General features: G+C 46.2%; 3 protein-coding genes across 3 annotated transcripts; 1 reads left to right on the top strand and 2 right to left on the bottom strand.

Moving 5' to 3' along the window:
- Window positions 1-1,753: 1,753 nt before the first annotated feature.
- On the top strand, window positions 1,754-8,968 carry LOC140489427 (trans-1,2-dihydrobenzene-1,2-diol dehydrogenase-like). The gene is made up of 7 exons (XM_072588975.1): window positions 1,754-1,991; window positions 2,979-3,090; window positions 3,547-3,710; window positions 6,822-7,074; window positions 7,190-7,314; window positions 7,756-7,906; window positions 8,237-8,968. The coding sequence occupies exons 1-7, from the start codon at window positions 1,761-1,763 to the stop codon at window positions 8,368-8,370; spliced, it is 1,170 nt and encodes a 389-aa protein (XP_072445076.1). The 5' UTR covers window positions 1,754-1,760; the 3' UTR covers window positions 8,371-8,968.
- Window positions 8,961-13,030, bottom strand: LOC140489426 (small ribosomal subunit protein uS17). Its single transcript, XM_072588974.1, has 5 exons — window positions 12,863-13,030; window positions 12,552-12,683; window positions 11,367-11,442; window positions 10,374-10,503; window positions 8,961-9,126 (listed from the first exon to the last, which is right to left on the bottom strand). Exons 1-5 carry the CDS (start codon window positions 12,875-12,877, stop codon window positions 9,003-9,005), a joined length of 477 nt encoding a protein of 158 aa, XP_072445075.1. The 5' UTR covers window positions 12,878-13,030; the 3' UTR covers window positions 8,961-9,002.
- A 2,655-nt stretch (window positions 13,031-15,685) lies between these two features.
- LOC140489425 (zinc finger and BTB domain-containing protein 20-like) lies at window positions 15,686-24,412 on the bottom strand. Its single transcript, XM_072588973.1, has 2 exons — window positions 22,428-24,412; window positions 15,686-20,640 (listed from the first exon to the last, which is right to left on the bottom strand). The coding sequence occupies exons 1-2, from the start codon at window positions 24,052-24,054 to the stop codon at window positions 20,384-20,386; spliced, it is 1,884 nt and encodes a 627-aa protein (XP_072445074.1). The 5' UTR covers window positions 24,055-24,412; the 3' UTR covers window positions 15,686-20,383.
- Window positions 24,413-24,926: the final 514 nt, after the last annotated feature.

The raw sequence follows: 24,926 nt of genomic DNA, 5'->3' as shown, positions 1-24,926 counted from the left end.
TGGAGGAAGTGGGAGGATTCGAAGGAGACATTATTGAGGGTGAGCACCAGTTCAGCCAAATGAGTGAGAGTGTCGGTGGAAAGGTATTGTTGGGGACGTCGGGAGAGGAAGAAATGGAAGGCTTGGAGGCCCTGGTCATGGTGGATGGAGGTGTAGAGGGACTGGATGTCCATGGTGAAGCTGAGGCGATGGGGGCCGGGAAACAGAAGTCTTGGAGGTGGTGGAGGGTGTTGGTCGTGTCCTGAAGGGAGTTCCTGGACCGGGGGGATAGGACAGTATTGAAGTAGGTGGAGATGAGTTCAGTCGGGCAGGAGCAGGCTGAGATGATGGGTCAGCCAGGGTGGTCAGGCTTGTGGATCTTGGGTAGGAGGTCGAACCGGGCAGTGTGGGGTTCCTGAACAATGAGGTTGGAAGCTGTGGGTGGGAGATCCCCTGAGGTGATGAGGTTGTGAATGGTATGGGAAATGGTGGTTTGGTGATGAGAGGTGGGGTCACGTTTGAGGGGGCAGTAGGAGGAGGTGTGCTCGAGTTCGTGTCTGGCTTCAGCAGTGTAGAGGTCAGTGCGCCAAATTACCACTGCACCTCCTTTATCTGCTGGCTTGATGGTGAGGTTGGGATTGGACCAGAGGGAGTGGAGGGCTGCGCGTTGTGAGGGTGAGAGGTTGGAGTGGGGGAAGGGGGTAGTCAGATTGAACCGGTTAATGTCTCGGCGGCAGAGGGAAATAAAGAGGTCGAGAGCTGGTAATAGGCCAGCATGGGATGTCCAGGTAGATGGAGTATGTTGGAAGTGAGAGAAGGGGTCTTCGGAAGGTGGGCGGGAATCTCGATGGAAAACGTAAACTCGTGTTCGACGTCACAACACGCGTTGAATTTGTTGATCTGGGAGCGGAGGGGGATGAAGGTAAGGCCTTTGCTGAGGACTGATTGTTGGCCCTCAGTAAGGGGCAGGTCAGGGGGGATGGTGAAACACGGCAGGGCTGGGAGCTAGGACCTGGAGTGGGGCTGGAGCAGGGAGTGGGGGCAGACACTGTCACTGGAGTAGGTGTGGCATTGGGGGACAGGGGGTGGCATCAGTTACAGAAGGGTGTGGGGCATGAGGGGGAAAATGGGATTAGATGGAGTGGGGAGTGAGTGGAATTAAGCTGGTTGGGATATTAAAGGGAGCGGGGAGTGAGGGGGCGAGTGGGATTAGACTGAGTGGGATATTAAAGGGAGCTGGGAGAGAAGGGGTGAGTGTGATTAAACTGAGTGGGATATTAAAGGGTGTGGGGAGTGAGGGGGGAGAGTGGGATTAGACTGAGTGGGATGTTAAAGGGTGTGGGGAGAGAGTGGGATGAGACTGGGTGGGATATTAAAGGGAGTGGGGAGTGAGGGGGGAGAGTGTGATTAGACTGGGTGGGATATTAAAGGGAGCGGGGAGTGAGGGGGGAGAGTGTGATTAGACTGGGTGGGATATTAAAGGGAGCGGGGAGTGAGGGGGCGAGTGGGATTAGACTGAGTGGGATATTAAAGGGTGAGGGGAGTGAGGGGAGATTGTGGAATTAGACTGGGTGGGATGTTAAAGAGTGTGGGGAGAGAGTGGGATTAGGCTGGGTGGGATATTAAAGGGAGTGGGGAGTGAGGGGGGAGAGTGGGATTAGACTGGGTGGGATATTAAAAGGAGTGGGGTGTTTGCAGAAATTTGGGAATATTGCCAAGTTTGGAGCCAGTGAGCTGGTCTGAGCCAGTATTGTCCGGGTTTAAACCCCAGTTAGTCATTAATGCAGGAATTTATAAACATGACTGGTGTCAGTGACGGCAAAGAGAGCCCGGTCTCTATAAAAACCCGCAGCAGCAGCCACTCCAGCTCCACAGACAGACCCTTCAGCCCCAGGGACAGGGACAGAGACAGAGACAGGGTGATGGCCACTCGGTGGGGAATCTGTGGAGCAGGCAAGATCAGCCATGACTTCATGGTGGCACTGAAAACCCTTCCTGCATCAGAACATCAGGTACAAGAGGAGGGAGAGGAGGAGATGGAAAGAGAGGGGAGGAGAGGGTGGGGTGGGATGGGGGAGAGAGCAGGAGGGAGAGAGAGAGAGGGCAGGAGAGAGGGGGCAGGAGAGAGAGAGGGCAGGAGAGAGAGAGAAAAGGAAAGGGGGAAAGAGAGTTAGAGGGAGGAAGATGGTCAGAGGGAGATGGAGGGAGGGAGACAGGGAGATGGAGGGAGGGGGAGAGGGAGATGGAGGGGGGGGAGAGAGGGAGATGGAGATTGTGAAAGTGGAGAGAGGAGAGGGAGAAAGAAAGGGAAGAGATAATGAGAGGAAATAATGAAAGGAGAGAGGGGAATGGAAAGACATTGATAGCAAAAGGGAGATAGAGGGGAGATAGTGAAGGAGAGAGGGAATGTGTAAATGGATGAGATATTTTTAGAGGGAAATAGAGAGAGGGAGCGAGAGAGGTGGAAAGATAGAGAAGAATAGAGAGAGAGAGGGATTGTGAAAGAGAAGGATAAAAAACAGAGGGCGAGAGCCAAGCAGGAGGAGAGATGAAGGGATGAGGGATAGAGAGAGGATTAGATACAGAGATTTGGAGGACTAATAGAGGGAGTGAGAGAGTGGTGGGAGAAGAGAGAGGGGAGACAGGGAGGGAGAAAATGAATGTGTGAGGGTGAAGGGTAAAGCATGAGAGGGGGTAAAAGGGAGAGGTTAAGGAGGAGAGAGAGAGAGAGAGAGAGAGAGAGAGAGAGAGAGAAGAGAGAGAGAGGAGGGAGGGAGGGATGGGGAGATCCGGAGGTGGACTAGATGCTGGAGGGAGTGAGTTGGGGGGCAGTGGGGAGTGTCTGGGGGGTGGGGTGGGGTTGTGTGTGGAGATTGAGGGTGAGGGGAGTGGGGTCAGTAGCTGCTGTAACCCCGGCCTGCCCCCTCCCTTCGACCCCAGCCCAAGACCTGACTCTCTCCCTCTCTCTCTGTGTGTCTCTGTCTGTCTGTGTTTCTCAGGCGGTGGGTGTTGCCTCCCGGGATTCCTCCCGGGCCCGGGAATTCGCGGAACGACATGAAATCCCCAAATCATACGGCTCATACAGAGAGCTGGCGGCTGATCCTGATGTTGGTGAGATTCCCGGGATTGGGGCTGCTCCAAGGCACGGGGAGGGAGAGGGCAGGAATCTCGGGATATGTCCTCCCCTGGTAGCTGGTGGCATTTACTTCCAATAAACACCATCCCAACAGGCAGCAGCTAACAAACTAACTAACATCATCCCAACCGGCAGCAGCTAATTAACAAACTAACTAACTAACATCATCCCCACAGACAGCAGCTAACTAACAAATGCCAATTGTTGCGAAAACCCAGCTGTCCTTACTTGGTCTGACCTACATGTAACTCCAGAACCACAGCAATGTGACTGACTCTTAACAAATCCCACAAACAAAATCAGTGTGTGAAAATAATCGTGTGACAGTAACAGCAAAGCTCTCCATTTTGACCGGAACAGCGAGAGTGAGAGTAAGAATGCGTACCAGTAACAGAGTGCAACACTAACTGTATTTATCACTTGGTTGTCAGACATTGTTTACGTGGGAATCATTAACCCAGAGCACCTGAAGGTGGCTTTGCTCATGTTGGCGGCTGGAAGGAATGTTCTCTGTGAGAAACCCTTGGCCATGAACCTGCATGAAGTCCAACAGCTGGTCGGTGCAGCCCGAGACAAGAACCTTTTTCTCATGGAGGTGAGTTCAGGCCCTGTATCTCACTCCTGTTCCTCAAACGTGTCACTCGAGAGAACACACAGATCAAAGGAGATGAACAAAATAAAACCTCAGGGACCCTGTGTGAGTTTCCGATGCACTGAACTGATAAACATAGGTAAAGCTCCCTCTATACTGTCGCCATCAAACAGTCCCAGGACAGGGACAGCACGGGGTTAGATGCAGAGTAAAGCTCCCTCTGCACTGTCCCAATCAAATACTCCCAGGTAAGGGATAGCACAGGGTTAGATACAGAGTAAAGCTCTCTCTAAATTTTCCCCCATCAAACACACTCAGGACAGGGACAGCACAGGGTTAGATACAGAGTAAAGTTCCCTCTACACGGCCCCTATCAAATCCTCTCAGGGCAGGGATAGCACAGGGTTAGATACAGAGTAAAACTCAAAGGACACAAGAACATGTAAATACATGAATGTATCCTTTAACCCTACTCCATCTTAAGATAATTATGGCTGATCTTGGACTTTACAAATGCACTGCGCCCTCCCTGTATCCTATGATTCCCTGAGAGATTAAACCCATGCTTTATGTGTGAAGGCTGCTGGTGATAATCCCCGATCAATCAGATCCTGAGTGAATTCTGGTTTGACAAATCATATCTTTAATTTTTTATAATTGGTTGGCATTCAGTTAGTCAGCAAAATGTTCAAACAAGGCTGCAAATGTTCTTTAACAATAAAAAGGTTTATTCCACAAAACACTAAGCAAATTCAGCGATACACATAGAACATTACAGTGCAGTACAGGCCCTTCGGCCCTCGATGCTGCACCAACCCATGGAACCAATCTGAAACCTATCTATCCTACACTATTCCATTTTCATCAATATTTTTATCCAATGATCATTTAAATGCCCTTAAAAGTTGGCGAGTCTACTACTGTTGCAAACAGGGCATTCCACACCACTACTACTCTCTGCAACCTCCTCCTTGGCTTCCCAAAGAACCCTATGTTAAATTCCATCCGGGCCATGCATGAACACTTCCAGGAGTTCTTCCAGGCACTCCGTTGCAGTCCTTCATGTAACTGGATCTATTTAGGTCATTGTTCCAAATTTACTTTCTGATCTTTTCAAAAATAATCCTTCATAGAACTTTACATCCATATCCACCTGCCTCTATTTGGATATTCAAATTCCAAAAATATTGTATTATATACACTTACCACACAAATATATTCAATAATAGAGCACCCACAATTATCTTGGACAGAAAATTTTGAAAATACATTACATTTTAATCAAATGTTTCTCTGCACATCAGTGTTAAATGATTGACCCCTTGTTCTAGGTCCCCCAGCTAAGGAGAGACACTGTCTCAGTACCTTTTCTAGCCTGTTCAGAATCTTGAAACTCTTGCAATGAAGGCCACATACCTTGTGCTTTCCCAATTGTTTGCTGTATATGCACACTAACCTTTTGTCTTCATTGTATTATTAATGTCAGATTTTTTGGAACATCGTTTACAAGTTTCACATTTTAAAAAAAATGTGATAGTGAATACTCCCACATTTCCTCAAATTATATGCCATTTTCTATCTTGTTGACCACTTACTTAACGTGCCTATATTTTTTACAGCCTGTTTTCTTCTCAGCCTTGATCCCCAACCATCTCAGTATGTCTGCAAACATATATATATTACTCTGCCTTTTCATCTGGGCTATTAACATGGATTATAGATAGCAGAGTCCTCAGCACTGATTGTTGCAGCACTCCACTAGCTGTAGCCTGTCATCTTGAATGCCTTACTTGTACCAGTTCCTGCACCTGAACCAATTCTATATCTGTGCTAATACATTAGCCCCAACTCCATGAGTTCTTATTATGTTTTAACTTTTGTACGTCATCGTGTTGAATGCCTTGTAGCGATCCAAGCAGACTACATCAACTGGTTCCCCTTTATCAATCCTGCCAGTTACCTCCTCAGAACTCTTAATATTAATGTTTTTAAAGCAAATTGCCTTAATCTAATTACTGTATACCATGTTTTACTCATTACACTAAGATTTTCTTAATAATGTGCAGTTTTTTCCCCCAATGATTGACACGAGGATAGTTTTTTTCCTACCTTTCTTGAATATATTATGTACCATGTTTTCATTGGTTTTGGTCATCATCCCTAATATTGTGAAATATTTGTGCATCTTGAAATCCCCCATTGAGATAAACCATCCATTTTGATGGTGCTGCTTGAGTGGACAATATTGGAAACTGGGAGAATGCTTCACTATTGAAGGAGACTGGGGATCTGAGCGAAAAGAATGGATTATCTGGGCCACTGATCTTTCAGCACTATAACACTCCCTTACTACTGCACCGTGGGCGGCACGGTGGCACAGTGGTTAGCATTGCTGCCTCACAGCGCCGGAGACCCGGGTTCAATTCCCTCCTCAGGCGACTGACTGTGTGGAGTTTGCACGTTCTCCCCGTGGGTTTCCTCCGGGTGCTCCGGTTTCCTCCCACAGTCCAAAGATGTGCAGGTCAGGTGAATTGGCCGTGCTAAGTTGTCCGTAGTGTTAGGTAAGGGGTAGATGTAGATGTAGGGGTATGGGTGGGTTACGCATCGGCGGGGCGGTGTGGACTTGTTGGGCCGAAGGGCCTGTTTCCACACTGTAAGTAATCTAATCTAATCTGAAGGACCAGCCTAAACCAGGCTAGACGGACACCCCAGCTTCCAAAACAGCAATAGCAGCTCACTACTACCTTGTTGAAAATTAGTGGTGTCACTTAGTTGGTGGCTGTACAAACAGCTGTTTTGGTTTAATTCATCCTTGAGATGCAAGAACAGTGGCAAGGCATGCACTTACTGCCAGACCATAAACAAATTATGTCAGTGGGATCTGAATCTTCAATCCTGCTGATGGTTTTGGTTGTGCCAGTGTGGCTAATGGCAGTGAACAGTTTTATGTATAGAATTCTACTGGGTTTATACGTAATTGTTTTGTATTCTTAGGGAGCATGCTAACTTCAGGGGAGAATGTTGTTCTTGGAGGGAGTAATGCCCAGGAGTGAGTCGATTGTGAGAATGTGCCAGGCATTAGGAGCAAGCTGACTTTTGGTTTTGTGTTTACAGGGTTTATGGACACGGTTTTTCCCAGTCTCTAAGGCAATCCGTGCTCTGCTAAAAGAGAACAGTGTGGGCGAGATTAAAATAGTTAAAGCAGAGTTTGGAATGCATATGATGGAAACTCCACGGCTGGTGGAGAAAGAATTGGGTGGCGGAGTACTTCTGGACATTGGCTGTTACTGCTTGCAGTTTGTCTGCATGGCGTTCCATGACGAAAAGCCAGAGTCAATTCATGCCACAGGATTCCTCACTGAGAAGGGCAAGTAGCAATTGTATTGATGACAAGTGATACCCTCACCCCAGTTCCATCTCTACACCCACGAGCCACAATCGTCTGTTGCTTTCTGACCAGGTTCTTTCTCATATCTCTATAGGAGTTGATGAAGCAGTAACCATTGTGCTAAAGTATCCCCGAAAACGAATGGCTATGATAACAGTATCCATGGCAACACAGCTCACTAACCAGGCAACCATCTGTGGGACAAAAGGGACAATCACAGTAAGTTTCCCCTGTCCTTGTATATGCAGAACACCATGCAATGTGCTTTTACTGGTGGGTCCTGTGGTATACAACTATGTGGAGCCAGTCAGTTTTTGCTCACCATCTCCAGGGTCCCAGCACATGTGCATCCAATAATGCCACAATTTGATTTAACCAAGCAGTGGCTCACACCCAGCAATGCTCAATAACTCTGGACAGTTCCAGACACCACATACCCTAGCAAGTGCCCATTCTTCATATGGCACAAGTCAGTCATATACTTTTACATCTACCACCTCCCCCCACCCCCTACAGTTACTGATTATTGGGTATCATACCAATACCAGTGACTGGTGAATGCAAACATGAGACATTCTCCAAAATAAAAACACACAAGTAACAGCTGAAATCAAGTTGAGATAAGACTGGTTGTTTTGTGACATGTCTTTTCCCATTAAGGTTCCAGGCTATATGTGGTGCCCAACAAGTCTGGTGGTGAATGGGAAGGTCCAGGAGTTCCCACTGCCACCTCCATCTCAACCTCTCAACTTCACAAACAGCACAGGCCTGCGTTATGAAGCTGACCAAGTGAGGCAATGTCTTCAAAAAGGTAACTCCTGTAAGAAATTATGCAGTGGTCCCATTACTGACCTCTAAGCCATAATAGTACTTAATTAATGCAGTTTAATAATATCTATTAGCAATGTGGAAAAGGTTTCACAGCATATATTCCTGAAGATTTGAGTTCCCCCTCACAGGTTTGGTGCCTGAGGGGATTGCAGTACAAACAGAATGGGTCTTTGTTACTGATCTGGTCAAAACAGCTTAGTTATAGAATTATCTAATTGAAAAATTCAAAGACTGTTAACTGGGATTGCAGTGATTTTAGCTGAACATAGGAAGAAACCTACTGCTATTTTAACTTGTGGTTTAATTGCAGGGCTAAAGGAGTGTCCTGAGCTGCCACTGGCTGAAAGTGAGCTGATAATGAGCATTTTGGATGAGGCACGAAGGCAGCTGGGGGTAGTGTACGCTCAAGACAGCCTGAAGCAAGAAAGACTCCTGATTGTGTGAATGACATGAAAATACTAATTCATCCACAACTACTGAAAGCTTTTAAAAAGCCCACAATTAGACACTTACTGGTCACTGCTGCACCAAGAATCTGCGAACCTGCCAGTGAAGTATACCTCCAATAAATTATAGCATTAATCGCTGAACATTGTACAGCAGTGCCAGGCATTCCTGTACGTGGGGCAAAGCAACAGCTAGCCCTATGCACCCTGGTTGAACCCCTCTCCCAAACAGCCTGTACTTCCAGTGGAGAAACAAAGTGGAACCAGAATAGAGAAACTTATGATTAACCCAGCAGCATCAGATGAAAAAAAATTACTTTGAAACTCAACATCATTGTATTCTCAAACCAACTAACCCAGCCACAAGTGGGTATGTTATGTTATTTAGTGACAATGCCTGGGAAGTTAATAGGGCTATCCAGTGCAGTGTAACTGCACCACACAAATCAAAGGTTGAATTCATTGCAAAATAAAATCTGGTACAAACATTTGGGTATCATGCCGGTTTGACTCTGTAAAGAGGCCTAGAAATTCTTATATCGTGATCAACATCTTAGAAAAATAAACATGACACTTCCAGGCAACAGGATTTGTCCACATACTTTATTGCAACTGATTCATTTCAATCATTCAAAATTTCTGGAATTGTTTCTTTGCTCCTGCAGCTTTGGTGACCTTGAGGACGTTAAAACGCACAGTCTTACTGAGAGGCCGACACTCTCCCACAGTCACACTGTCCCCATTCTGCACATCCCTGCAACAAGACGACAACTGTCAGAACACTGAAGCACTGGCCTTTCTCAGTAAAGAAACCAGTAACTACAGGTTTCACTTAATGGACCAAATTGGTACAGCAATGACCAATCTTACCAGCATAGCTCACTGGATGGTAAACCAAGGACAGCAGTACTACTTATCTCACCACCCCCTGACCCACTTACAAGAGTTGTCAAACTCAGAATGGTAGTTAATGCCTCCTCCACCTGATGTCTCCCATTACTACACCCTTTATTTGAACCCTCCCACAATTTATTTCTTTGTCATGGGTTGGGATCAGGACATTTAAAAGTCAACCACATTGCTGTGGGTCTGGAGTCAGACTAGATAAGGAGAACAGATTTCCTTCCCTAAAGGGCCTCAATAAACCAGTTACTTTTTAAAGAAAATGACAACTGACAAAGTTATATTAGGCTCTTTATTCCAGATTTTATTAATTTCAAATTTCATCATCCACCACAGTGGGGCTTGCATCCATGTGCCCAGAATACTGGCTTGGGATCCTTGATCACTAGTCCAGTGAATTTAACCACCGTTCCACCAATTCCACACATTGAATCCGGGATGATCAAAAAACACTGGGCAGAGAACAAATAATCCTTTTGAAACCGAGAGGTGAACAACTGCCTCCTCCAGAGCCTCTAGTGGCTGCCTGCAGTATCAATGAGAAAGTGAGGACTGCAGATGCTGAAGAGTCAAAAAGTTTTCAACTCTGCAGCATCAATAGCAACAAATACCATCTCCTAAGATCCACTTGTTCAGAATTCAAACATTAAAGAGATAAAACAGAAGTTTAAAAGCAAATGGTCTAGGCTGATATAGGGAAAGACAAGTGAACCTTCGGTCTAAACCTTCAATTACCCACTTCTGATTGGTCAGTACATTCTTGACTACTCCATACACCAGAGCTCATGTGACAATTTCTTGATGTGGCCCAACTGAGGTAAAGAGGATGACGCCATAGAACAGCCGTGGAACCTAATCATAACAAGGGGCAATGTCATCAAATGGGGAAGGAAGTAGTCACACTGTCCACTTAGACTGACAGATGTGAAGCTTGCATCAGGTGCCATGCTCAGGGAATGGATTCTTCAACAACATCAACAGGCCCCTCATCCTGTAGAACCATTCAGATCATTGGGACAATCCACATCACAGACACCTCCTGAATGCCCATTCCCCAGACCCAAGACATGCCAATGGCACTGAAACAGCAGAGGATACCTGAAGCAGGGCGATAGGTGCACAGACATGTTCTTGTGTCGCTTCTCAAAGCGGTTGTACTTCCTGATGTAATGCAAGTAGTCTCTGCGAATAACAATGGTCCGTTGCATTTTCATCTTTGTCACAACACCTAATGGAAAAGAAAAGATCATAACGTGCAATATGTTCATGCTACCTCATCCTCATATTGCCATTATTTTAGAAAGCAGTTAGATAAATCCTAATTGAGGGCATTAAGTTAATTAGGGGGTAGAGGACATCATTCTGTAAACCAAGCCAGGCAAACTTCAGAAGAATAAGTGATTGAAAATGCTTTTTCCTGAGTATATACCTTTAGATTGGATTCTCTACAGTGTGGAAACAGGCCCTTCGGCCCAACAAGCCCACACCGCCCCTCCAAAGAGAAACCCACCCAAACCCATTCCCTATATTTACTCCTGATTAACGCACCTAACACTGTGGACAATTCAGCATGGCCAATTCATCTGACCTGCACATCTGTGGATTGCGGGAGGAAACCGGAGCACCCGGAGGAAACCCATGCAGATATGAGGAGAACGTGCAAACTCCACACAGACAGTTGGGAATCAAACCCAGGACCCTGGTGCTGTGACGCTGCGAGAGAAAAGATCTGAACCTCCACTGACTGATTAAAAATGAACAGGAATCGCAAATGCATTTTCACACAAGACATGATCTTGAGGCCAGAGAATCTGTGCTGAAAGCAGCTAACAGTCTGCAAAAAGGCTGTGTAACGGATTAAAAATGGCTGGCTAATACCACTCCACACCAGCTGGCCTGGAGGTCGCAGTTTCCTCACCAATGGCCTTCACTCGAGAAAAGCAGCAATTTTCTTGAAGAAGAAATAGATCAACACTCAAACCACCACAGCCAGTACACAAGGGACACCTAACATAGTGCGTGTTCAGTGTCCTGATCAGATTTATCGAGTCACCTGAGAAAATAAACAGGATGTAGCAATGTTAGCCCTACCTGTTAGGATTCGGCCCCGAATTGACACATTCCCAGTGAATGGGCACTTCTTGTCAATGTAGGTTCCATCGATGGCCTGGGACAGAAAAAAGGGGATATAACACATGTATCTTTGGGAGTAGAGTTAATGAGAGACAGGTGTGAATCATGGAGGGAGCTGCATCAGTAAAACCAATACGCAGTGTTGCCAGTGCCTTAAAGACTTGAAAGCCCATAGCAAAAATGATCATTTGTAGCTGTTAACACCGATCATCATTAAACCATCAGCTAGCCTTGCAGTAAGTTATACAAGGCTACTTATAGAAACACGATTTAAAGATCTCATTCACAGCTTAATATGGCAACTGCTCTGCCCAGTCCATCACAAAAAACAATCTGCCTTCCATTGACTGTATACACTTCCTGCTGCCTTGGAAAAGCAACCACAATAATCAAAGATCCCTCACACCCAGTTATATGCTCTCCCACCCTCCTCCATTGGGCAGAAGATACAAAAGTTTGAAAACGCATAGCAAAAGATTCAAGAACAGCTTCTTCCCCACTTATCAGACTTTTGAATACATCCTATTATTAGAGTTGATCTTTCTCTGCAACTTCTCTGTAGTTGTAAAACTGTATTCTGTTATATTCTAATACCCTGATGTACTTATGGAGACCATACAAAACAATACTTTTCACTGCTTGTGAATGCATCAATAAATGTAATAATAAATCAACTTTTAAACTCCAGCCAACTGAAATTGTTCCAGAATTAATTGTAAAACCCTCTGCATCAGTCAATAACTGCACAAATTACTAGGACAATATATGTAAAGCATCGATGCAAAACAGCCAAGCGGTAGGTGTGTGTGTGTGTGTGGGGTTGGGGTGTGGGTGTGTGTGTGTGTGTGTGTGTGGGTGGGGTTGGGGTGTGCAGTGAGGTGTGTGCTGCCTGAACTGCTGTGCTCTTCCAGCATCACTAATCCAGAATCTGCAGTGATTGTTTTTATCTCGTGTGTAGGAGGACAACCAGCTAAAGGCCAGGGGCAAAATGTTAAGGCTGTTCATTGAGTTCTGACACGAAGGCAAGCTCCAGTGCTTTCAGGCCGTCTCCAGGGACTTGGACACCTCAGTGAAAGCCCCTTCGCCCATGACCGGGCCTTGGTTACTCAGTAACCCCCCCCCCCGGGCCTGGCAGGGCCTCACCTCTCGGGGTGTCTTGAAGCCGAGGCCTACATTGCGGTAATAGCGGGGGAGCTTCTCTTTGCTGCCTTCACCGACCAGAGCTCGCTTCTTGTTCTGGAAGATGGTGGGCTGTTTCTGGTAGGCCCTCTCAGTCTGGAATAGAGAGGAGAGAGAGATCAGACACCAGGACATTCCGGGGATGAACCCACAGCTCTGTGTACGAGCACAGGGCACAGCTCAGCGGCGCCAAGCCCCTAATGTCGAGTTAATGAAGGCCGCGGTCCCGGGTGAGCTCGGGCCTCGGGCCTCGGGCCTCAGGCCTCAGGCCTCACCTGGTTGTCCGCCATCTCGCGCTTCAATCCGGGGGAAAAGGAGGAGCCGCCGCCGCCACGGGGTTTCTTATAGAGTGCCGCACGGCCGGAAGTGACTCCGCGTCAGCGACAGGATATGACGTGGCTGCACGGCGGCAGTTAACGCGACCCTCCGTGTCCGCCGCCATTTGGCCGGGCCACAGACGCTGGAGCAATTCGGAAGAGCGTCCAACATAGAGATAACCCAAGGAGCAGGAAACTCGACGGTTCAGGGATTCCTGATGGTCCTGCTCCTCGGATGCTGTACTTTTCCAGCACCACACTGACTCCCATCCGCCAGTGATAACCTAACACTAGGTACATATCAGGACAATGTCCCCATCAAACACTCCCAGGACAGCAACCACATAATCAATTTACCGAGCTACCTAATTACAGGACCCTCACCATTCAACACAGAAGTATCAATAATATTCCAGCATGAAGAGGAAATCCTCATGCTTGTCAGTATTTTCCAGAATTAATAGGTCTAATGAATACCTCGTGGATAGAATCGACGGTGTTGAAGATCTGAGCAAAAGACTGCAGTCAATTACCCTCATAATTAAAAACAAACCGGGTTTTGACCTAAGATGAAAGAGTTGAACTATATACAAACCTACTGGCAACATAACGATTTAGTTAATTCCGCCTACACAAGTTTCAATTATTTGGCATGTTAAAAAATACAATTCCATTTAATATTTAAGTGCTCTCAATATTTTAATTACATACTTAATTCTTTGCTTTAATGTATTTTAAGAGACATGGATATAACGCATGCTTTGGATTGTTTTTGTTAAAAAGTGACATTGACATCCCAAAAAAAACTGACATTGATATTAATAGTTATGGCTCTGTAATGGCAAAAAGTGGGAATAAATTAGTGCTCTCCTGGTTGGCGATCAGTGACTAGTGGTGGGACTGCAATTATTCACAATTTATATAGATGATTTGGAGTTGGGGATCATGTGTACTGTCTCAGTGGATGACACTAAGATGAGTGACAGAGTAAAGCCTGCAGAGGACTGTGAAACTTTTCAGACAATGTAGACATTTAAATTAATGGGCTAAGGTCTGGTAAATGAAGTTCAATGTTAATAAATGCAAAATCATCCATTTTGTTAGGAATAACAGCAAAAAGGACTATTATTTGAATGGTAAAAAAATTGCAGCAGGCTGATGTGCAGGGGGACCTGGGCGTCCTTGTACATGAATCACAGGTCGGTCTGCAGGTTCAACACGTAACTAAGAAGGCAAATGGAATTTTGTCCTTCATTGCTAAAGGGATTCAGTTTAAAATCAGGGAGGGTATGTTGCAGCTGTCTGGGGTGCTGGTGAGGCCACACTTGGATTACTGTATGGGGGTGGGTTTATGGCTTGGTTTATGAGGACAGACTGAGTAGACTAGGATTATATTCATTGGAATTTAGAAGAATGAGGGGATATTATAGAAACACATAAAATTATGAAGGGAATAGATAAGATCGATGTAAAGAGGATGTTTCCACTGGCGGATGTAATTAGAGCAAGAGGGCATAGCCTTAAAGTTAGGGGAAGCAGATTTAGAACTGAATTGAGAAGGAACTTTTTCACCCAGAGGGTTGTGAATCTGTGGAATTCCATGTTCAGTGAAGTAGTTGAGGCTTCCTTATTGAATGTTTTTACAGTTCAGAAAATTTTTCGAACATTAATGGAATTAAGTGTTATGGTGAGGGTGGATAGGTGCAGCTGAGGCCACAAAAGATCAGCTGTGATCTTACTGAATGGGAGAATGGGCTCTAAGGGCCAGATGTCCTACTCCTGCTCCATGTTCTTATGTTATTACAGACTCAGCAGCAGAACAAATCGTTAAGAGATGAATGCTACATTTCTGATATGTTAGGAAAACAGACAGATTCAATTGAGAGGCACATGGACTATAATGCTGTCACTGGATTTCAGTAAATAGAAGGCCAGTGAAATTATTGCACCCTTGAATTGTGAAAGAAACTGAATTAAATCCAGTACGACAGCCACACACACTGCTCTACCAAACAAGGATGGTAGAAGCAAACAGGTGAGTTCTGCTTTTGATGGGATAATCTATCAGTAGGGTTGTGATAATACTGCCCAAGATCTGACAGTCTGTTGTGAAAGGAATGGTCCAACCTTATGTTCTGCCAACAGCAGGTACAACATATAAAAATAAAGATTCACATTTAAATCTTTAATTAAAAATCAAGAAATGATAACGGACTGAGCCCACACAGTCATGGGCATAGAGGCAGCTGTGAACACTTAACCAGGAGAACATCTTATTGTAGTGGAGCTAAGTATCACACAGACAATGGATCCATAGATTCAGCCACTTAAATCAAAACTTGGTCAGAGCTGTTTGACCATGTGAAATTATTACAATCAGACCAGGGTCACCACACACCCAATTAATGGTGAGCTTTAAGTGGGCCTTTAACAACTTCAAGACAGTGGCCCAAACACAAAAAGGCAGAGTTCCAAAGTCAATCTCCATTTTCTTTATCTTCCTGCTGTGCACACAGGTGTTATTCTTAGTTCAAGTATTTTGACAGATAGTCATCAGTAGCAAATCAAAGTTTCATTCCATCACATTTCCAGTTGGACCAAGTCAAATAAGGTGGCTTTATAATTAATAAAAATCAGTGAAATCAACAGTGACATTGGATTATCTAGCGAATTACCAACATCAGTCTGATCTGCAGGCCCTGGCATACTGCGGTTTTACTCCACAATCTGCTGCACGAAACTTTAGACAACAATTTACATAAGACTCCCCAAACAATACACTTATGAACAACAGACTCGTGTATTTGGATGAATATTACTCTCCATGACTTTAGAAAAACATTCACAATGTAAAGTACTTAAAAGTTCCTAAGTACATTACAAACATCAAGATTTGGTTGAAACATCTTAATTAAGAGCATAAGTATATAGATTCACACTGAGATACAATCCCAGAGGTGCTAACTCTCATTGAGATACAGTTCCTGGAGGTGCTGTCTCTCACTGAGATACAGTTCCTGAAGGTGCTGTCACTGGCAAACATAAACTTATCTTTACCCACATGATATTCAATAAACACCTCTTGCTTTTTTGTTTCTCTCTGTTGTCTTTCATCCCTGCAATATCTCTCCTGAGCGTTCATTTGTGCATGAACAATCTTCACTCTCCATCCTTGTGCTTCTCCATGGCAGCAATCCTGGCATCTCTGTGATCTTGAGATGACCTCAGCTGGGACCTAACAGTCCAGATTAAATACAGGCCAGGAAAATTGGGCCCATATGTGATGACCTTCACAGTGAAATAGAATACTGAAACCCATCATAGGTTCAGATATAAAGAAAATTTACAATAGCTTGTGCGACTACACTAAGTGGTTTTGATGCAAGACGTAGCTGAGTGTATGGTAGGGTTCACAAACATTGAGTGTCTGAGAATTGCTCTTTTAGTGATGGAGATACCTAGATATCATGACCCAGCATTTAACCACCAATCAGGAAAGCTCAGACCCTGCTTCAACTCACAAGGAGGGACAAGTATTTCCCCAGCATCGAGTAGATGAACTGGGAGGGAATACAATGCTCTCACTATTGCATGGAACTACTGTTCACATAAATAATGTAGTTAAACTTTCCCCAAGACCCATCCCTGAAGGCAGCCAGATTGTTGAAAAGTGTGGTGCTGGAAATGCACAGCCAGGCAGGCAGCATTTGAGGAGCAGGAGAGCCGGAAGTTTCGAGCATAAGCTTTTCATCAGGATCCTGAGTCCTGATGAAGAGCTTATGCTTGAAACGTTGACTCTCCTGATCCTCTGATGCTGCCTGACCTGCTGCGCTTTTCCAGCACCATACTTTTCGACTCTAATCTCCAGCATCTGCAGTCCTCACTTTCTTCTGGCAGCTAGATGCTGACCAACATCACCCTCCATCCTGCAATTTCTCTCAGCTGCATGGCAGCTTGGTCATTCGAAATATTCTGAAAAGTGTGACAAGATTACATTAGATTAGATTACTTACAGTGTGGAAACAGGCCCTTCAGCCCAACAAGTCCACACCGACCCGCCGAAGCGCAACCCACCCAGACCCATTCCACTCCTTCACCTAACACGACGGGAAATTTAACATGACCAATTCACCTAACCTGCACATTTTTTTTGGACAAGGCGGCCAGACAGGAAGAAAACTTGGAGGCGACCATTGGTCTCAAAGCAGCCATACACTCACTACCCAGCAGGGGGCAGTGGATGGAAATCAGGAGCAGGTTCCCAAATTGGTTTCAACCTGAACACAAGATGAACACAAAAGCACAGTTTGCAAGTGGAACATGTCATCTGTGTGGATCAGTGTGCCATCTGTTGCAGAACTCAACAATCAAGGCATTTATGGAGCTGGTTTGGTTTTAATATGGGTTTGAGCTCTGTAGCACAATTGCAGTGTAGCCACTGTTAGAGAATCTCAGTTACATTAGGAGGAACAGATTCCAATAATAAAATTGACAAGTAGATGGGGAGAGGTCAACAGAAGGACAAGAATTTGTTAAGGTAATCTCTTTAGTTTGGCAATTGAAGGATTTGGCTGGAGAATGCCTACTGTAGCACATTGTTTAGCAATGACTGGTTCTCAGCTTATATGCCTGGGATATTAAATATGATCAGCAGCATCTACATTGTCCCAATCACCATCATAACCTTTTGATAATTGATTAGAAATGGTCAGAATTTCTCATTTCACAGTACCAACCAATATACACAAGATGTTACTACATTGGTAAAATTAAGCCAAATGGGTCAAATTCACCTCATCTTCCTGCTTAAATTTATTGTTAACCAGTATATAGAAATGCAAATTCTTGGCAAACATTTAATTAGCAATGATCAACAGTGTACAATAGTGAATAGCATAGTGATCTGGACCCAGCACTGTGGAGCACCCATGTGGTTTTAAATCAAGGCCAGAACAGTACTGTAAAGCTCAGCAGATTTGTACCTCTGGATAAATATTGAGAAAACTGATTCAGGTTCAGTTTCATCAATGCTGCAGATCAGGATCAAAGTTGAAAGTGTGGCGCTGGAAAATCACAGCAGTTCAGGCAGGAGAATCGACGTTCCAGGCATAAGCCCTTCATCAGCTTTTCTAGCGTCCCACTTTTTGACTCTGATCTCCAGCATCTGCAGTCCTCACTTTCTCCTGATCAGGATCAAACATAGGTTTGAGGCACATTAGTCAGGAGGGAATTCAGGAAAGTGATTTAAAAAGCCAGCTCCCTGATGGACCCTCTGTTTTTGAGGGACTGGAATCGCTTGTTGCTTTGCTGCGATTTATCTCGTGTATTGAAATACAGCACTGTAATCCAGTCTGGCTGATTGGTTTTCCCTTAGCCTTGTGATTCTGATGGTGATGACCTGCAGAACCAATAAATACAACTTCCATATATAGACCTAGACAAAACAATACAGACATTGCGGTTTTTTTGCAGAGTATTAAACTTGGGGGGGGGGGGTTTATATCACTACCAAGGTATCTAACTTTCTTCTCCTTTCTCGCTCCATGGCATTAATGTGGATTTCACCAGTTTCCTCATTTTCCCTCCTCCCACTTTGTCCCAGTTCCAACCTTCCAGCTCAGCACCGCCCTAATGACCTGTCCATCTTCTTTCCCACCTATCCAGTCCACCCTCACCTCCATCCACCTATCGCACTTTCAGCAACCTTCTCCCTCCCATTTATCTCTCCAACCCAGAGGCTCCCAGCCTCATTCCTGATGAAGGGCTTTTGCCCAAAACGTCAATTTTCCTGTTCCCCGGATGCTGCCTGATCTGCTGTGTCTTTCCAGCACCACACTCAAGACTTCCAGAACATCAGGCATTGACTATGCATTTCTCAGTGCCTCCAACTACTGACTTGAACAATAAATGCTAGAGGAAAGGGAAAGAGACATAGGCAATCAGGAGTCTGGCCTCATTAAACGTCTCCACATTTACAACTCCAGTCAAGGTATTTGACTAATGATCAGGAGCAGGAACACAAGCTGACTTGCCTTTTGCAAACACACCAAAAATCAGTGTGGCCATCCACAGGGTTACTGCTCAGCTCTGAAGGTTTGCATTGTCAGACTACAAGGCCAGTTATAAGCTGGACTCCCTGGCCTCCTTAGAAAATGTAGCTAGGTAAACAGGCTAGGAACACACTAAAATAAGCTGCCTATTACCAAAGATTACTGATTGGATCTTCCCAGTACTGGATTGAGAGCAAGTACTCTTCCTCCTTCCTGGAGGCAGAACCTTGAAACATCCACCAGGGAGGGACAAAGGAGCAGAGGGAGTCCATCCCTGATCTGCAAATGAAGTTTGCTTTATTAACACAAACAAATGCCTGGGACATTGGGGAATCTGCTGAATGTGAAACTGTTGGTGTGAGAGATGTGTGTACAGAAGGAGTTGGGTGAGAAGGAGAGGGGGGCCACAGGTCTGTGCTTTCTCAGACCAGAAAGTTTTCTAAACACCGCACCAGAAACTGATTCAACTTTAACCAAATCGGGAAGAGGGTGAAAATGGTAAGTGGGAGTGAGCAGAAATCTGTTTGGAATATACTCTCAATAGTAATTCCCCAAACACGTCAGAGCACCACATTCTAGCTTATTAATTAACAAAGAAGTAAAGATTTCATGCAACGTTTGAAATATTAAGGCATTGCTGTTTTTGCTGGCTGTTCCAATTATTACTTAATTCATTAAATAATGTAACTTGAGCTTGATTTAGTGTAAAGAGCTGTCATAACAAGATATAAAACTAGAGCAAATCATCAGGACTGCTGTTTGCAAACTCATACATACTGAGATTCTTCTGCTGTTAGTTTTACTTCACTGATCAATGAGCTTTTGTCAAATTCCAAAGTATAATTTAACAATTTCATTCAACCATTTTTTTGGAAATGGATTTGCAGGATGTATACCACCCATGTGTTGCTCCTTCCCTCCTCATCCTTCAGTCCCCACCCCCGCCCCAACATAAGCCTGGGCTGAAAACATCTGTGCAACATTTCACCATGACAGTCAAACCTGATCATGTCCAAACTTAACACATAGGAACCCTGGCTAGTTCTGCTCCCATGGGTGTGGATACCAACTTAGGTATCTCGACCAGAGGAGATGAGTTACCTCAACACGGACTGGAAATTAAACTGGCTCCTTCTGCTGTCTGTTGACCTAATGGGTCTAATTTGGTTGGGGAGGGGGTGGTCGTTTTGTGTGTGTGTGTGTGTGTGTGTGTGGGGGGGGGGTGGTGGTGGTGGATGGGTGGGTGGGTTGTGGCTTCTACTGCATTCACCACTGCCACATCCTGTGTTTACACGGTTGCTATATAACTGGTTTATAACTCTGGCTAAAACTTCCTGTGTGCATGGTATGGGTTTGCTCACAATGCATATTAACCCAGGTAGATCCAGCATGTGTGGGATTTACTTGGTTCAGCCTTGCACACGTGTGTTTATATAATATGGGTGGCCATGTGCCTTTCCAGCAAAGTCTTGTGAGAAAAACGCTTGTTACAGACGTGACATTCGAAGGCCTTCTCGCCACGATGCAGCCGCATGTGCACATTCAATGAGCTCTTTTGTGTGAAACGTTTATTGCACACCGGGCACTGGTACGCTCGCACTCCTGTATGTGTGACCATATGCTTTATCAAGTAGTCCCTAAGCGAGAATGACCTCCAACACACGCTGCATTGATGGGGTTTCTCACCTGCAGAGGAGGTGGGGAGAAAAGAGATCAGTAAATCAGAGAGGAATGACACTGCAATGGCAGAAAATGAGCATCATTAAAAACCATTCAGTAGGTAATGAACTGAAGGCCTAATGTGTGAGAAGGAGCCAGACTGTGAATGTGCACACATTCAGTTTTCATTGCCAACCTGACCTGAGTAGCTGATCTGACAGCATTAGGTGTGGAGGCTGGTGTTGCTAGGTCATCACCATCAGAATCACAAGGCTAAGGGAAAACCAATCAAATTATTGTTCCTGATGACTGCCTTGACACCTTGCTGGATATTAGGAGTCTGGTCATTTAAAAAGCACCTGAACAGTCTCCAATATAACAATATGACTCAACAACTTCAAAAGAGGAGAGAGAGCACCAAATAATTAGTAACACTAATGCAGGGCTTGAAGTACTCAAAGAAGGTCTCCAGTTTGATACTTCTCAAAATGGCAAATGCTCCAGCACTGGAGAGCCAGGCTCCTGTCTCCTTCATTCTTTGTTTTTCATTATCACTAGCATCTGTGCTACCTGAAACACACATTCTAGCCACTTCCAATTGCTCCTAACATCCAAGCCCCAACACTCCTGCCTGGTTTTCCATTGGCTGATCCAAATATGGATAGCTGCACAACAGCATCACCGTAAAATTTTCAGTAATATACAGGTGCCCTTGTAATATATCACACAGAATTTAAAACAAGTCTTGATGAAGGTGTGCTGACTACTTTTCAACCAAAGATATTACATAAAGCTATGGCCACAAGAAGCAAAAGGTTTTGTGATCATGATCAGCCTCAGATTATTCTGTACTCAGTGAGTTCATTATGTTGAATCAGGACACCAGTGAGAGTCAGCACCTTCAGGAACTGTATTCCAGTGGGAGTCAGCACCTTCAGGAACCGTATCCCAGTGAGAGTCAGCACCTTCAGGAACTATATCCCAGTGGGAGTCATCACCTTCAGGAACCATATCCCAGTGGGAGTCAGCACCTTCAGGAACCATATCCCAGTGGGAGTCAGCACCTTCAGGAACTGTATCCCAGTGAGAGTCAGCACCTTCAGGAACTGTATCCCAGTGGGAGTCAGCACCTTCAGGAACCGTATCCCAGTGAGAGACAGCCCCTTCAGGAACTGTATCCCAGTGGGAGTCAGCACCTTCAGGAACCGTATCCCGGTGAGGGTCAGCCCCGTCAGGAACCGTATCCCAGTGAGAGACAGCCCCTTCAGGAACCGTATCCCGGTGAGGGTCATCACCTTCAGGAACTGTATCCCGGTGAGGGTCAGCCCCGTCAGGAACCGTATCCCGGTGAGAGACAGCCCCTTCAGGAACCGTATCCCGGTGAGGGTCAGCACCTTCAGGAACTGTATCCCGGTGAGGGTCAGCCCCTACAGGAACCGTATCCCAGTGGGAGTCAGCACCTTCAGGAACCGTATCCCGGTGAGGGTCAGCACCTTCAGGAACCGTATCCCGGTGAGGGTCAGCCCCTACAGGAACCGTATCCCGGTGAGGGTCAGCCCCTACAGGAACCGTATCCCAGTGAGAGTCAGCCCCTTCAGGAACTGTATCCCGGTGAGGGTCAGCCCCGTCAGGAACCGTATCCTGGTGAGGGTCAGCCCCATCAGGAACCGTATCCCGGTGAGAGTCAGCCCCTTCAGGAACTGTATCCCAGTGAGAGTCAGCCTCTCCATCAGTCTTCTTAGAAATAGCATATGGGTTAAAATTGGGATAGAAAGAATGGTTTTAACTAAAATGATCAATGATGATGAACCCACCTGTGTGGACAAACATGTGCTTGGCGTAATTCTGTCTGGAACTGAATGTCTTCCCACACTGTGCACATCCATAGGGCTTCTTTTCAGTTTCACTGGAACTGTGACTGGCCTGAGGGGTAGCTGAAACTGCCTGGCCTCCATCTAGGAACACAGGGGGATTTTGGCAAGATGGCTGAGCTGAAATGCTGGGCATACATGTCTGTGAGGTGGATGGCAAAGCTGGAAGATGAGGTGACTGAGGAAGGTTCATCTGGAAGAGGTTCCGGTGACTGGCAGTGCTGGCTGCATTGCTATCTCCCTGAACATCATATTGCACAGAGCAGCCCTGGTTTCGTGGATTGTTCTGCACAGTCGATGCTGGAAGAAAGTCTTGCATGAATGTTGAAGGCCGTTGGTACGATGTGTCAAGTTGGGACTTGCAGTCTGCTTTTCGGTTTTGTGGTAAGGAGGGTTCCTTCTCCTCCTTCTCTCCATGCCAAAATGACTTCAGTTCTTCAGGTAAGAGATCACTAGCATTGAAAAATTCCAACTCGTCCCCTTTGCCACTCAAACTCAAATGATTGGCAGAATCTCTTTGATCACCCACTGTGCTTTGGTTGGGATCAAAAGCATTTGTCTCAGAGATATCCTCAGTTTGCTCACCTTGGTTGATGTGCTCAGCACCTTGATCCGAGACAGTTGCATTGGAAATGCTCTCCCCACAGTAAAGGAGATCATCATCTTCTTCCTTGATGGTTACTTGACTTCCATCTGCCATCTGGAGCCGGATTGGCTGGCGCTGCTTGCGACTATGGCTACCTTGTGGTAATAATGGCATCTCTGGACGCTGATTGGCTGCAGTGTTGTACCAGAGAGCACGTACCTCACTGTTACGACCCGTGTCCATCAGAGACAGGTTCTCCTGGTCAGCTATAACCTGATCTCCAACTCCTTTTTGTCGTGCAGGTGGTACTTGTCTGCTCAGATTAGGGCTGGTTTCTTCAGCTTTGTACCCTGCATCACTTGTTGCCATGTTCTTTGTGCCTCCACGTACAAAGTCAAAGTCTTTCTCTGTTCCATGAGGTGACAATGCTGTTTCAATTAAGCCCATTGAAAATTTGTGGATCTGGTCAGTGACTGACTGGCAAATAATGGCTTCCTTTTCATCAGAAAGGTCCATCTTTTGGCTGACCAATGGCTGGAGTCCCTGAGTCTTTTGTGGGGCATTTTGTGAAATAATACGTGTACATTCATCAATAATGGTTTTAATCTGAAGGACACTTGCTGCTGTGAGGATTTGCAGAGCCTCCACATGAGAGACCATCAGCGAGCCACTGTACATGAAATCCACCAGCCGCCGAAGAGTCTGGGCCGAGACAAGGGGTGGAACCTCAATCTCACTGTAACCCAGCAAGAGTTTATCATGGAAAAAAGGGCTAGCTGCAGCCAGGACACAGCGGTGTGCTCGAAGAGCTGTGTTGTGGATCCTCACTGTCACATCACAGAAATGGCCACCCAGCCGCTGGGAGTTGAGAGTCTCCAGCAATGATTTGCTAAAGTTTTGGAGGTTGATGCTGTGAAGCTGCTCAGACATCCTGCTCAGTTGCACTGCACTGCCCGATAATGCCTGTAAACCAAGGGAAAGCATGAGGATGGGGCAAATCGAGGCCAAGGGGATGTGAGAATGAGCTGGGGGCTGCAGAAGGGAAGAGGCTGCAAGTGGTCCCAAACTGCATATAGGGTTGGGGCTGTTCCCTTCCCCAACTCACAAAAGGACTTTGTGCACTTGGTGGGGTAAGGCTGGTCTATTCCCTCCCCAAACATACTGAAAGTTTCTTGCTGGTTGTGTTTGTACCCCTCATCTTGGGAATGTTTTTGGGAGTGTATGTACCCCACACCCATTTCAAACAGAGAAATTGGTTGGAGGGCTATTTCAACTCCACCTCATACTGGAAATTGAGTGGAAGAGGTTTATTGGGATGGGGGCAGTTTGCATGGAGAGGGGGGAGAGGGGGAGAGGGAGGGGGGTAGAGCGGGGGGGAGAAAGAGGGGGAGGGGGGGAAGAGGGGGAGGGGGGGAAGAGGGGGAGAGGGAGAAGAGGGTTGAGGGGGGGATTAGGGGGCGGAGTGGGGAGGAGTGGGGAGGGGGAGGAGTGGGGAGGGGGGGGAGGGGGAGGGAGGGGGGGAGGGGGAGGGAGGGGGGGAGGGGGAGGGAGTGGGGGGGAGTGGGGGAGGGGGTGGGGGGGGAGGGGGTGGGGGGGAGGGGGTGGGGGGGGAGGGGGTGGGGGGGGAGGGGGTGGGGGGGGAGGGGGTGGGGGAGGGGGTGGGGGGGGAGGGAGTGGGGGGGGGGAGGGGGGGGGGAGGGGGGGGGTGGGCGGAAGTTGCCATTATCCAATCAGCAAGCAGCCGAGACAAGGCCATTGATCCCTGACCCGCTCCGCTGCCCTCACTGTGCCGGGTTAGGGGGGAAAGGGTGGGGAATAATCCTCGGGGATGAGGCTGTGGTGACAGCCCGCTCTGT

This window comes from Chiloscyllium punctatum, chromosome 18 (assembly GCF_047496795.1).
Source record: "Chiloscyllium punctatum isolate Juve2018m chromosome 18, sChiPun1.3, whole genome shotgun sequence".
Lineage (NCBI taxonomy): Eukaryota > Metazoa > Chordata > Chondrichthyes > Orectolobiformes > Hemiscylliidae > Chiloscyllium > Chiloscyllium punctatum.
This window is presented reverse-complemented; position numbering and strand designations above follow the sequence as displayed.

Bases quoted from the DNA above. Each gene is read 5' to 3' on its own strand.
- LOC140489425 (XM_072588973.1), bottom strand. From the start codon at position 24,054: ATGCTTTCCCTTGGTTTACAGGCATTATCGGGCAGTGCAGTGCAACTG. The intron at 20,641-22,427 runs GTGGGTTCATCA...CCTCCTCTGCAG, and splicing joins GCACATGTTTGTCCACACAG to GTGAGAAACCCCATCAATGC.
- LOC140489426 (XM_072588974.1), bottom strand. The intron at 11,443-12,551 runs GTGAGGCCCTGC...TTTCTGTCCCAG, and splicing joins GCTTCAAGACACCCCGAGAG to GCCATCGATGGAACCTACAT. The intron at 10,504-11,366 runs GTAGGGCTAACA...CTTTTCCATTAG, and splicing joins TCGGGGCCGAATCCTAACAG to GTGTTGTGACAAAGATGAAA.
- LOC140489427 (XM_072588975.1), top strand. From the start codon at position 1,761: ATGCAGGAATTTATAAACATGACTGGTGTCAGTGACGGCAAAGAGAGC. The intron at 3,711-6,821 runs GTGAGTTCAGGC...TTGTGTTTACAG, and splicing joins AGAACCTTTTTCTCATGGAG to GGTTTATGGACACGGTTTTT. The intron at 7,315-7,755 runs GTAAGTTTCCCC...TTTCCCATTAAG, and splicing joins GGACAAAAGGGACAATCACA to GTTCCAGGCTATATGTGGTG.